General features: G+C 33.9%; 1 protein-coding gene across 1 annotated transcript in view; it reads left to right on the top strand.

Annotated features, from left to right (window-relative positions):
• The first annotated feature begins 10,692 nt into the window (after positions 1-10,692).
• LOC109080225 (endoplasmic reticulum metallopeptidase 1) overlaps positions 10,693-13,485 on the top strand; it is a 20,327-nt gene continuing 17,534 nt past the window's right edge. The window contains exons 1-2 of the mRNA XM_042778523.1: positions 10,693-11,004; positions 12,129-12,433. Of these exons, the coding sequence (XP_042634457.1) occupies positions 10,745-11,004; positions 12,129-12,433 (565 nt within the window). The 5' untranslated portion in view covers positions 10,693-10,744. The remainder of the gene's footprint in view (positions 11,005-12,128; positions 12,434-13,485) is intronic.

Genomic DNA, 13,485 nt, shown 5'->3' with positions numbered 1-13,485 from the left:
TTCATGTCACTCCTTCTAAGATTATTAAGGCCTCCTTTTCTGAAATCGGGACTTCCATTCAGTCATTGATTAACTCGTCTCTAAGTGCTGGGGTAGTCCCGAAATGTTTTAAGCATGCTGTAGTTCAACCTTTGCTTAAGAAACAGGGTTTGGAGGAAAATTGCCTTGATAATTATCAGCCTGTCTCTAAGCTTTCATTTTTTTCAAAACTTTTAGAAAAAGTTATATATTCACAATTGATTTCCTTTTTAAATGCAGCTAAATTAACAGAACCTCTCCAATCTGGTTTCTCTGCCCATCATAGCACTGAGTCTGCTTTGCTTAAAGTGTTCAATGACATTTTGCTTGCAGTGGATAGTGGTAAAAATTCAGTTTTGCTGCTTCTTGATCTCACAGCTGCTTTTGATACAGTTGATCATGATATTCTGCCGGTTAGAAAATTGTTTGGTATTGGGGGTATTGCTTTGCAGTGGTTTAATTCATATCTTAGAGACAGGTCTTTTTCTGTTGAGTTAGGTAAATTTTCTTCATCTGTTGCTCCTATTATCTGTGGAGTGCCTCAAGGATCCATTCTAGGGCCACTCCTTTTTAATTTATATATGCGACCTTTGGGAGATATTATTAGGAGACACAATGTTTTATTTCATTTATATGCTGATGATACCCAGTTATACATACCATTGAAAGCTGGCGGTTACCATTCAACCCTTATTGGCCTGCCTAGGGGACATCAAGAAATGGCTTTCCAATAGCTTTCTTAGACTTAATGAAAATAAAACGGAAGTAATTGTCTTTGGCCCCCCTAAGTTGAGAAGTGGTCTCATAAATGAGCTTGGCAAGCATTTCCCCTCAGTCTCCTCCCAGGTCAGAAATCTTGGTGTTATTTTGGACTCTGAACTTTGCTTAACAAATTAATACAGTTGTCAAGAACAGTTTTTATCAGTTACGGATCATCTCGAGACTAAAATTATTTTTAACTTTTAATGACCTGGAGAAAGTCATTCATGCTTTTATTACCTCCCGCCTTGACTACTGCAATTCATTATATTTGGGTCTTCCTCAGTCATCCATTGCGCGCTTGCAGATGGTACACAATGCTGCTGCAAGGCTGTTGACTGGGGCAAAGAAAACAGATCACATTACACCAGGTTTAGCCTCTCTTCATTGGCTTCCTGTCTTTTTTAGAATTCAATTTAAAATTTTGTTGTTTGTTTTTAAAGCTCTTAATGGTCAAGCCCCATCTTATCTCTCAGATCTTCTTATTCATGTTTCATCCTCCAGATCTCTAAGATCTTCTGATAGAGCTCTTTTAGTTGTCCCTCGTTCACGCCTAAAACGAAGGGTGATAAGGCTTTTTCTATTCCGGCCCCCCGTCTCTGGAACCAACTTCCACTGGACATTCGCCTTGCACCTTCTATCACAACTTTTAAAATGAAGTTGAAAACATATCTTTATTCCCAGGCATTTTAAATTGGATTTTATCTATGTTCCATTGTTTTACTGTATCATCTGTTTTGTTTATTTTATGTTTATCTTTGACTTTGTTCAGCGCTTTGGTCAGCTTTGCTGTGATAAATGTGCTATATAAATAAGCTTTACTTACTTACTTACTTACACAGTCTCTGTGTATAGGCTTACAGGCAAGACAAGGCAAGTTTATTTGCACATTTCTTTCAAAGTGGTAACTCTAAAAGTGCTTTATAAAATCACTCACCTCATCTTTGACTCTCTCTGAAACATCAGAATGACTCTCTGATCGATCTGCTTCATGTCAGACTTAAGATATAAAAAATAATTTGCATCCAGTTAACTTTATATAGCTTTTGTGCTGACTGATAATAATCAATGCATAAAATGCCGTAATGTTTACCAAAAGTGAAGCTTACCCTAAACTTACCAGTTATAAAAAAGTGAATGAGTTATTATTATTTATGAGTTATAAATTTTTTTACCCCCTCACAGTTGTCATGAAGGGCAAAATTAGCTATACAGACCAAAATCATTTTTTGAACCAGGCTGTAAACATGTTATTTTCTGCTGTAATGTTGTGTATGGGGGTTGTGTGTGGGTGGTTTTTTTTTGTGACTGTCTTTTTCAGGCGGCCAGTCGATGAATTACAGTTTTGATCACTTTCCTTTTTGTCTTCACGGGAGAAAGGGGTAACCGTTGCGTGGGCGAGCGGAAGGCCACCAAAGGATGAAATGGTAAAACTGAAGGTGTTTCTGAGCACATAGCAAATGCTATGTGTGTGAGCCTGTGAGTGCGTTCTTCTATTCTTGTATGCTCATGTTCGCATTTGAGGAGGTTGTGGTGTAGAGAGCTGCCGATTTATTTTGTAAATATTGTGTGATGATATGAATGTTTTTTTTTTCAGGCCCAGTAGTTCAGTGAGTGACACGGTAAGTAAATTAATGTTTATTTTTGTTTTCATTTGTTGCATTAATTTTGCTTGTTTTTTAAAGTTTTAAGTTAAACTAAACATTTGTTTAGGAGATTTAATTAAAAAAAAAAAAAAAATAACATGTAAAATGAATTTTGTTAAAATAATAAATCCCCTACGTTTTATTTTATAAATTTTTATTTTAATTTTATTTTATTTGGATTAATGTCTTGTATGATGGTTTATTTCTCTTTTATAGTATGAATAATATGAATCTCTCAGTCTGTGAGGACTTACAGTTGTGCTTATGTTAGCCTATTTTGTTTTGTTAAGATGCTTGAAATGCAAAATAAATAAAACAAATAAATAAAAAATTAAATTTAACCCATTCAATTGCACACACACAGCAGCTTCACGAGAGAGAGCAGGAGGTTGCGTGTGCGAGCGTGACTCAAAACTTAAGTGTAGAACTTCACCACTGCCACCAAAGGATGAAATGGTAAAACTGAAGGTGTTTCTGAGCACATAGCAAATGTGTGTGAGCCTGTGAGTGCGTTCTTCTATTCTTGTATTGCTCATGTTCGCATTTGAGGAGGTTGTGGTGTAGAGAGCTGCCGATTTATTTTGTAAATATTGTGTGATGATATGAATGTTTTTTTCAGGCCCAGTAGTTCAGTGAGTGACACGGTAAGTAAATTAATGTTTATTTTTGTTTTCATTTGTTGCATTAATTTTGCTTGTGTTTAAGAACTAAAGTTTGGTAAAATTTTGTAATTTTGTTAAAATAATATATTTGTATAGGAGATTGAATTAAAAAGGGATTTAAAAATTTTGTATTTTTGTTGGAGTTTTATTTAAAAAGGGATTTATATTTGTTTAGGATTTTGATTTAAATGGGGATTTTTTTTATGTTTTTTTTTTTTATTTTTTGTTTGTGTGTGTGTGTGTGCAATATGATTGGAATTGAGCTTGAATAGAAAAGTAATATGATTATAGAAGGTTTACATCAACTTTTGTTGTTCCTTGTCCTTTTTGGTTCTTATAATAGAACTGATTAATCCCTGTATGAAGTGTCTTTAATGATGAATTTAATTCAATAATTGTGGTGGTTTTTACCCCTGGCGCCCAAACCCAACCTTCCCAAACTTTGTCCACATAACATCGTTTTTAAGAAGTCATTTTAATTGAATTTCTCTTCCTTTGATATAGCATGAGGTTAAAATATTCAGTTTTACTTCAGCATAATCAGTGACATGGTTTACATGTGGCTCAACTTACCCTCTCCCTAGGCTCAGTTTACCCCTCACTTGGGGCAAGTTGTGACAAGAGATCACTTTTTTGGAAAGCCATATTTTGAAAGCAGTTTATTTTAGACCCAAAGTGATTATTCAGGAGGATGCAACACATTCTGAAATGTATGTACATATTTAAGTTGGACCTATTACTGTCATGTGCTCACTTTAAACACGGTGTAAGTAAAACCTGGCTCAACTCACCCCGCTCTCCCTATATATATATATATTAGGAATGACTGAGGTGTGGTAAATAAAGTGGTGTGCATTATTTTTTGTACATAATGTCAACAGCTATAAAGTATTCCTTATTCACTGAATTTTGTTCAGGAACACAAACAGAAAAGAAAGAACAAGAAGATGAGAGAGATGAAGATGGAGGAAGAACCACAACCCAGTGAATCAACACAAGAGAAACTTGTTAAATGGGGCAGCATGACGCTTATAAAACCAGACTGTGAGTATTTCATCGTCCTAATGAATCCATGATGGATAGAAACTAATACTTGCATAGACATCACACAGTCGGTGTTACTTGAACTTCAAATGAACAGTTGATGGATCCTTACCCACTTTTCTATTCTAATCTTCATCTACTTCCTCAGTTTTAACAATACAAATACAATGCAATATTTATTTATAAAGCATGTTTAACAAAACAACCAAAGTTGATCAAAGTGCTGTACAGATTAGAATGAAATCTTAGAAATAATAATAAATAAAACCAGACTATCAAATTTAAAACACAACAATAATAATCAAATAACCGAACCAATGATCAAACAATACCGGTACAAGTACTGATCCCTGTGGAACTCCTCAATTAAGAAGTATATTAGAGGAGGTCTGATGACCAATACGAACACAAAACATATAAACTATATGAGGTTAACACATTTTACATTTCTATCTTTAGTGTCTCATGAAGCTGAACGATCAGAAAGTCAATCTGATGTTTCAGAAAGAAGCAAAGATGAGGTGAGTGATTCACAGCTCATGAACAGAGAGATGTTTTAAGACACTTTTTTAATGTTATTGAGGGTTAATCTGATTTTCTCACATGCGGATTCAGTGAAATGTCTCTAATTTTTTTCTCTTTTGTGTATTAATGTTTCCAGCAGATCATTTGAATGGCAGCAGACAGAAAACCTGCTCTGAATAACTCATTTCATGATTTCAAATGGAGCCTCAGTATATAGTCAGATCGTCTTATATTGTGCGCAGTATTGGGAAGGTTACTTTGGAAATGTAATAGGTTACAGATTACAAGTTACCCTATTTAAAATGTAATAGTAGTGTAACTTTTTCAGTTACTTTAATAAAGTAATGTAACTGATTACTTTTGATTACTTTTTGATTACTTTTCTAAATTTCTAATGAATGTTTATTTGCAACTGTCAGTAATTTTTTTTCAATCATTTACACCATGCAGCGTTAACCTTTAGTTATTGATGATGTCTGTCATTTTTTAATAATTCTTCATTTGTTTTAAGATGATCAAATCTGAACACATCCACCACAAAATCAGACTTTAGTACTGCCTTTACTTTGAGATTGATCTGAAGTTCAGTGCAGATTTAAAATGATAAGAAATTGTTTACTGATACTGTTTTTGAAACCAAATTTTGCATAACTACAGGAAACACTGCATCTAACAATGGTTTGGAAAAATAAAATAGTTAATTAAAAAATAATAATAAATAAAAGCATATACATCAGCTCAAATACAGTTCTCTAATAAGCATAGGTCATATTCTGTGCATACTACACTCCTGAAACTGTTTTTTTTTTAAACATTGGTGTCTCTTTGTATGTATGACGATAGTTTTCTCAAAATGAGTAAAACGCTCATGAAGTGACTCAGGTCCCAGACCTGAGTGGTTTACAACTCAAAGGGAACAGAAGGCTTATTTGTCGTTACTACACACAGCCCTCCTGAAACTAGCTTCAGCCTCTGCTGCCTCAGTGTATGAATGTATGAAAACATAAACTCTATAACAGCTCTAGAACTGAGTTAATGCAAATACCAATTGTTAGTTTCTGTCTTCATCTCGGGGGATGTTTTGGTCTGAGGTATTTAAAGGATTACAGCAAAAGGATCAGGGTGATACTGTAGCTAGAAAGCCCGTAGTGTGGTGTGTGTCTCTTCACTTCATACTATGTATTTTCTAAGGTCAGGTATGTGTATTTTACTTTTAGATTCATCTGTGAGAATTTGATGTTTTGTATTGATATGATTTGATATGTATGAATTGGGTATGTAATTGGCAGAATACATATTTACCTGACTGATAATAAATGGTTACATTTGATTTTATTCTGTTTTACTCTGTAATTATTGACTCTAGTAGATTACGTTGTATCCTTGTTAGCGACATGAGCACCTGAATGAACGAGTACAATAATATTAAAGAATAAATAGAATAATCAAATGGGAGAATAATAATAATTAGAGACAGACAAACAACCAATTTGCCTTTGAACGTAAATTCGAGGTCATACAAAAATGGAGTCAGATTACATCATTAGATTTGATTTTAACGTAAATTGAATAACTCTACGCTCTGAAAAGACTGAACATGCAGGAAAACTTCAGCCAGCACCGGATACCTTCCTTGGACCGTGTGCGTGGACCTTACAACAGTTACATTTATTTTGTAATTAAATTACATAATGCCGTTACATGTAACTAGTTACTCCCCAACACTGATTGTGCGTAATATATGTAAATGTTATGTATATGTTGTGAACATTCGCTGTAAAACGAGACAAAATGGTTGTGAAAAGCAGATTCGGTGTCATGCCACAGGATCAAGAATTAAAATACTTTTTTTTTTTTTTGTTATAGTTGCCTTTTTTCATCTTGAGAATTTGACAATCAATGGTATGACGTGTTTTTTTTTTTTTTTTTTTTGAAAGTGAAGTGAAAGTCGTGACATTTGTCAAGTATGGTAACCCATACTCGAAATTGGTGCTTTGCATTTAACCCATCCAAGTGCACACACACAGCAGTGAGAAGTGAACACACCGTGAACACACACCCGGAGCAGTGGGCAGCTATATATTTTTTTTATGTCTGTTGATATATATATAACAAACCCAGAGTAAACACCTACAGACATGTGTCTACACTTTTGTATTTGTTGTAAAGATGTATGCCATAATTTTAGTAACTTTTAACTTTAGTAAGATTCTGTTTTCTATAAACCCATGACAACCACAATAAATAGCCTTCTGACTTTGTGAATGTATTTACTTTTTTGTTTGCTACACAAGACAGTCTTGAAGGGTACATGTTTAATACCGTATTTATACACCTGGTAATTTCTTTATTAATCGATCATCAGCACAAAAGCAAACTGTTTCACTAAATTACAGAAAATGACATAAAGAGAATGAAATTATCATCATGTCTGCTCACAATCATAAGATATGGAGGAAGATCAACTGGACCCAACTAGTCGACCCATGACATCTTTAATGTGACGTGACATACAGTACAGCAAAGTATGGTGACCCATATTCATGCTCTGCATTTAACCCATCCACAGTGCACACACACAGCAGTGAACACACACACATTAGGAGTTAGGAGTTAGGAGTCAAACTCTCTAACCCAGGGTTATTCAAATCTTACCCTCGAGGGCCAGTACACTGCAGAGTTTAGCTCCAACCCTGATCAGTGTCTTCAGGATCATTAGAAAATCACAGGAAGGTGAGTTTGATCAGGGTTGGAGCTAAACTCTGCAGTGTACTGGCCCTCGAGGGTAAGATTTGAATAACCCTGCTCTAACCACTAAAGCCCACGACTTCCCCACATTTGACTGAAATGCAATAGTAATGTTTTTGCCACAGAGCTTGACAGATAACAGACTGTCTCAAATGTGAAAGAGTAACCCACACTTCTTATCCTCTGTGTTTAACTCATCCAATTGCACACGAACAGCTGCGAGTAGTAATTAACCCACACTGGTTCTATAGTGGCTTTTATACTGTAGAAACTGTATTTTGTATCCCCTTACCCTAACTGTACACTCAAAGTAAAAAAAAAGGTACAAAAGCTGTCACTGGTGTGCTGTATACCTTTTAAAATGTACTCTTTTGTTCCTTTTAGGTACTATGCACATATAATATGCACCTTTAAGGCACCAATATGGACCCTTTAGGTACAAAGGTGTATCTTTTGAAAAAGATCAGTCAGTGACTGCTTTTGTACCTTTTTTCTGAGAGTGTATACCCCTCACACAACTAACTGAATTTAAAAAAAAAATGGGTTTGGTCCCATATAGGAAACAACTTCTAATTCAATTATAATTAAGATTCTAGGGACTCTACTAAACATAATGTAATTTGTTCTCAAATATTAATTTCTCTCAGTATATAATAAAATAAATAAGCTCACGCCCTGATAAAACAGCTTTAAGAGGTTAATGTTATTTAATGATATGTGGTTTAGAGCAAGTTGAAAAGTGTGCTAAAAGTTTGCTCTAGCGCCGTCTAGAGCAAAACCTGCGGTACAAAACATTCATTCCAGGCTTGGAGACTAAACAAAATTCACAACAAATTAAGATGTCAAAAATTAATATGTCAACAGTAATACATTTATTTAAGGTAGCTTATTTGTCATTTTCCTCGTGCGTAGAATAAATTATACTACAGCAGTCACAGTGCAGAGGATATAAACATTTGAGTTTGATATCTGATCCAATTCAAGTTCACAACTGCAGATTTAATTAAAAAAAAGCGTATTAAAATTCTAATTCAAGATCTAGCTGCACTAAAGACCTGAAGCTCTTCTCTAGTGTCATCTAGTGGTCAAATATGGTAAGAACAGTTTGTTCAAATCTTTAAAAACACACTTGTAATCTTTGCTTTGATCCTGATAAAAAATGTAAATAATTTCAGATGGATATTAAAAGTTTTTGTACATGACTTCTTAAGTCATATGATACTTTACATGAAGAAATAAATATCCGCAGAACAAACTCAGATCAGTTAGCTAGGGATATTATTGTTTCAGTCAGTGATAAAGACGACAATGACCTGCATGTGAACACACTTCAGACAAACACTGACTGATCGGGTCAAATGCTGCTCATTGATACAGCTCTACTTGATAGTTTATTTATTTTTCCTGAGGCTCGGTTTGTGCAAGCAGGGTTATTTTATTTACCCCCAATAAAAAGCACAGGAAACAAATATGATTCCTAACCTTTTTATTTATACATTTCATTTTAAATTTTGTATATTTTTACTTATACAATACTGGTCAAATGTTTGGACACATTACTATTTTTGATGTTTTGAAAGCAGTCTCTTATGCTCATCAAGTGTGGATTTATTCGATCAAAAAAACTGTTATATTGTGAAATATTATTACAATTTAAAATAATGGTTTTCAGTTTTACTATAGATTAAAATATAATTTATTTCTGCGATCAAAGCTGTATTTTCAGCATCATTACTCCTGTATTCAGTGTCACATGATCTTCAGAAATCATTCTAATATGCTGATTTATTATTAATGTTAGAAACAGTTGTGATGCTTAATATTTATTTTATAACGTGATAAAATGATTACGTGATGATTTTGATGATTAAAAAGTTGTTTAAAAATTAATAATTAAAAAAAAAATCAATTTAACACATCCTTGCTGAATATTACTGTATTTTTTTTCTGTATTTCTGGTCAAATGAATGCAGGCTTAATAAACAGAAGAGACTTCTTTCAAAAATATTAATAATAGTAATGTGTCCAAACTTTTAACTTTATTTAAGGTAATCTCATTATTGTTTGTTGAGGATATTATTACAGTTGTAATAATAATATTATTATTATTTTGCAGTAATTTGTTCAGTAATTTATTCACAGTTCCTGAATACCACTTTAGTAAATGAACATAAGTGCTTTTATCATTTTTTTCCTAGTTAGTTATGGCCAGGATTTCCCCCTCCCATACTGACTGAAGAAATAGTCATATTATTAATATTAATAATTATGATATTATATATTGCATTGCTTCCTTAAATATGCACTATATACACTATATGCATGCACTATATACACACATCAAGTGCAAAAAAACAAAACAAACAAAAAAAAAAAATTTCCTGGCTCTTCCAAGCTTTATAATTGCAGTGAATGTGTGTTATTTTTCAGTAGTCCAATAGAAGTCCAATAAAGTGCATCCATCCATCATTAAAAGTAAATCCATGCGTTTTTGTTAGAAAAACAACCATATTTAAAACTTTATAATCGCTAATCTCTAGCTTCCACTGCTGTTTATCAGACTGTGAGGTCTTTATGTGTTTATTTATTTGGGTGAGATAAATTTGACAACTTATAAATGCACTGAGCTTGACCAGAGTCCGATTCACGAACTTATGAGTCATAAGAGTCGGTTCAGTTCAGTGAATCACAAACACCGGAGCTGTTACAGAATCAGTTAGACTCAGACTGAATCCTGAATTATTACTTTAGTCAAATACTATGTGAAATGAACCAATGTTGTACATGGTAGAATTAATGTAAACAAAGAGTGTAACACAATACGAACAACAGAAGAATAGTTCAGTGTTATATGCTCATACCTGTGGATTGCATCATTCACACATTCACATGTTTATCAAAATCAAAAAATACAGTGTTTTTATGTGAAACACAGTTTATTTAAATAATTATATTTGTGTGCATTAAAAGAGTTACAGCTGCCACATATATATCATCAATGTAGAAAGGTAATAGAGGATAATATATAAAATAATATAATTTAAAAACAAAAAGTACTATTTAGAAGAATGCCGTTTTATAAAATATAAAAGTTTATAATTAATCAGTTAATTTATTATAATACAAGATCAATTACAGTAATGATTTATTATTTTAATAATAGTGTATGGTGTGAAACGACACAGTAGGTGGAGGTAATACGCTAACGACGAGAAAGGGCGGGGCTCTGTGCATATGGGCGGGGCTTGTGACAAATGCCCCTCCCATCGTGTCTAAGGAAGTTTGTCCCTCTGCCGCTTCCGTTTACTCTGATATCAGGAAGCAGGAGCAGCAGCAGTAAACATGGAGAGAGACTCTACGGTCCGCAGAATCAGAGCCCAGCAGAACCAGCAGAAGCAGCAGGACTGTAGCGATGAAGCGGTCGCGCTGAACGGGCTCCGGAGGCGCAAACACAAGCCGGAAGCGAGCGCTGGGCTGCTGGGCGAGAGTTCCGCTGTGCTGCTGCTGCTCGGGTTCGTGTGTCTGCTGTGGCTCCTGGTTCTGCTTTCTCTGCGGCAGCTCGTCATCAGCAGCCCGGGACTCTTCAACGCGCTCCGGGCCAGGTACACTTTACCATAGTACCGTCATGCGGGAATACCAGGGTAAACCAGTATAATGCCATGGTATAAAGTACTGTAGCGTTTTTTTAATAATATATCACGATTGTTTATGATGTTATAGACTTCAAACTCATAGAATAAAAAAGTATGCATTTTATTGCATATTATAAAATAAGTAAGTTAATTATATTTTTAACGTGTATCAAATAGGCGTTTGTTTACCTTTGCTCTACTGTTATTGTTACTTTGGTTACTGCTGTTGTTTTTTGATGACAGTTAACTGATACAATATATCACAGTATTACTATGACAACGGTAACTTTGATTTATTGGATTAACTATGGTTTTAGGATTTATGAGAAATATTTAGTAACTTTAAAGTGTTAAAATTGTTTTGGTAACACAAAAACATATAAAAGTCATTTGAGGGGTTGATTTCAGTGTAACTAGGAATATTTTTTGTCATAAAGCAAACAAAAAGAATGTGACATGCAAAGAACATGAAGGTTAAAGATCTTTTAAGTAAACTGAGAAAAAAAGAATTAATTAAATCTTGTTTTAAGCATGAATTTAATAATTTTTTTTAATCTAATTTAATGAGTTGTATGTTTAAAACAAGGCAACATTTTTTTTTAAAAAGTGACTTATGATTACTAATATATGTTTATCTTCCAACCAATGATATTGACTACACTTATAATAAATACTTATCAATAAGTTTTCAACATAATAATATGGGGATTAAAACATTTGGATTTGAAAAAAAAAATATTGTAATATATAAAATAAACAAAAATAGTAATAAAATATTTTTTTGAGGTGATAACGAGGATATTTTCAATATTATTTTTGCATATACTACAAATATTTCTGCTAATGATGTTGGTATTAAATGAAAGTTCATGATTTTATTGTGAGAATTTCATTTGTTGATATAGAATAGAATAGAATAGAGTAATCTTTAGTTTATTGTCATTATACACCGGTACAGTGAAACTATATTTGGCTTCTTCGCTGCAGTTAAATAAGAGAACTCACTGAGAACAAAACTCATAATCTATAGATAGATAAATAAACATAACAAAATAGTTGTAAAGTTGTGTTCTGTTGTGATGTGTGTGTATCAGGAAGCATTTGGAGCGGATCACCAGCTTCGGGCCGCGGACCGTCGGAAGTCCAGAGAACGAGATCACGACGGTGAACTACCTGCTGGATCAGATCGAGCAGATCCGGACTGAGAGCAAAACCGGTCCTCACTCCATCAGCGTAGACGTCCAGCGGCCCACTGGATCCTTCAGCATCGACTTCCTCGGCGGCTTCACCAGCTATTACGACCGTGTGACCAACATCGCGGTCAAACTAGAGCCGAAAACCACGGCGCAGCACTTCATGCTCGCAAACTGCCACTTTGACTCGGTGGCAAACAGTCTGGGTACGTCTTTACAACGTTTAATCAACGCTTCACAAAAGAACCGAGAACGTTTGTTGTTTCGTAGCTCAGGAATGCTTGAGTTTTTATGATTTAATGAAGTTTGTCTCGGATGTTTCTCCCTTAATTAAGCTTTCGGAGCTGGAGTTCTCAGTTACGTCTCATTTAAGTTTCAACTTTATGTTCCAATTTTATGTCCTAATCATCAAGTTTCTTTCAGTAAAAATTATGAAATGAAGGATAATAAAAGATAAAATAAGTCGCTCTTTCATAACTTATGAGACTTAAATGAGACATAATTGAGAACCACATTTACTTGTATTTACTAAAAAACTGCACTGAAAATAATGAAGATCATTAAGGGAAAGAGTTAACTTAATAAAATCTAAGACCTAAATGAGACATAATTGAGAACCACATTCACCTTTGACTCAGATGTTTCTCCTAAAAACCTGGACTGACAATCATGAAGCTTCATTAATGGAAAGCATCAATTCACTCAATTGTTTTTGCTATTTCATAACGTGAGTCTGAAATGAGACTTAAATGAGAACCACAAAGTATTTAACTTTGTCTCATATGTTTCTGTGTATGGAAAATAATGAAGCTTCACAAAGTTGAAGAGTTGACTCAATGAAATGTTATTGCTCAGAAGTTGCTCTTATGAGACTTAAACGAGACATAATTGAGAATCACATTAAGTTTTTACCTTTGTCTCAGATATTTCTTAGAAAAACCTGCACTGAAAATCAGTGTCACAAAAACAGAGAGTTGACTAAATAGAATGTTTTTGCTCGGATGTTGCTTTTTTAACTTATGAGTCTTAAATGAGACTTAAACGAGAATCACAAAGGATTTAACTTTCTCTTAGATGTTTCTCCTAAAAAAACCTGCACTGAAAATAATGAAGCTTCATGAAGTCAGAGAATTAACTCAATAAAATGTTATTGCTCAGAAGTTGGTCTTGTGAGATTTAAACGAGACATAATTGAGAAGCACATTACATATTTACCTTTGTCTCAGATATTTCTTATGAAAGCCTGCACTGAAAAACA

The sequence above is a fragment of the Cyprinus carpio genome, chromosome A21 (genome assembly GCF_018340385.1).
Source record: "Cyprinus carpio isolate SPL01 chromosome A21, ASM1834038v1, whole genome shotgun sequence".
Taxonomy (NCBI): domain Eukaryota; kingdom Metazoa; phylum Chordata; class Actinopteri; order Cypriniformes; family Cyprinidae; genus Cyprinus; species Cyprinus carpio.
The sequence above is the reverse complement of the archived record's forward strand: the minus strand, read 5'-3'. Positions and strand labels throughout refer to the sequence as shown.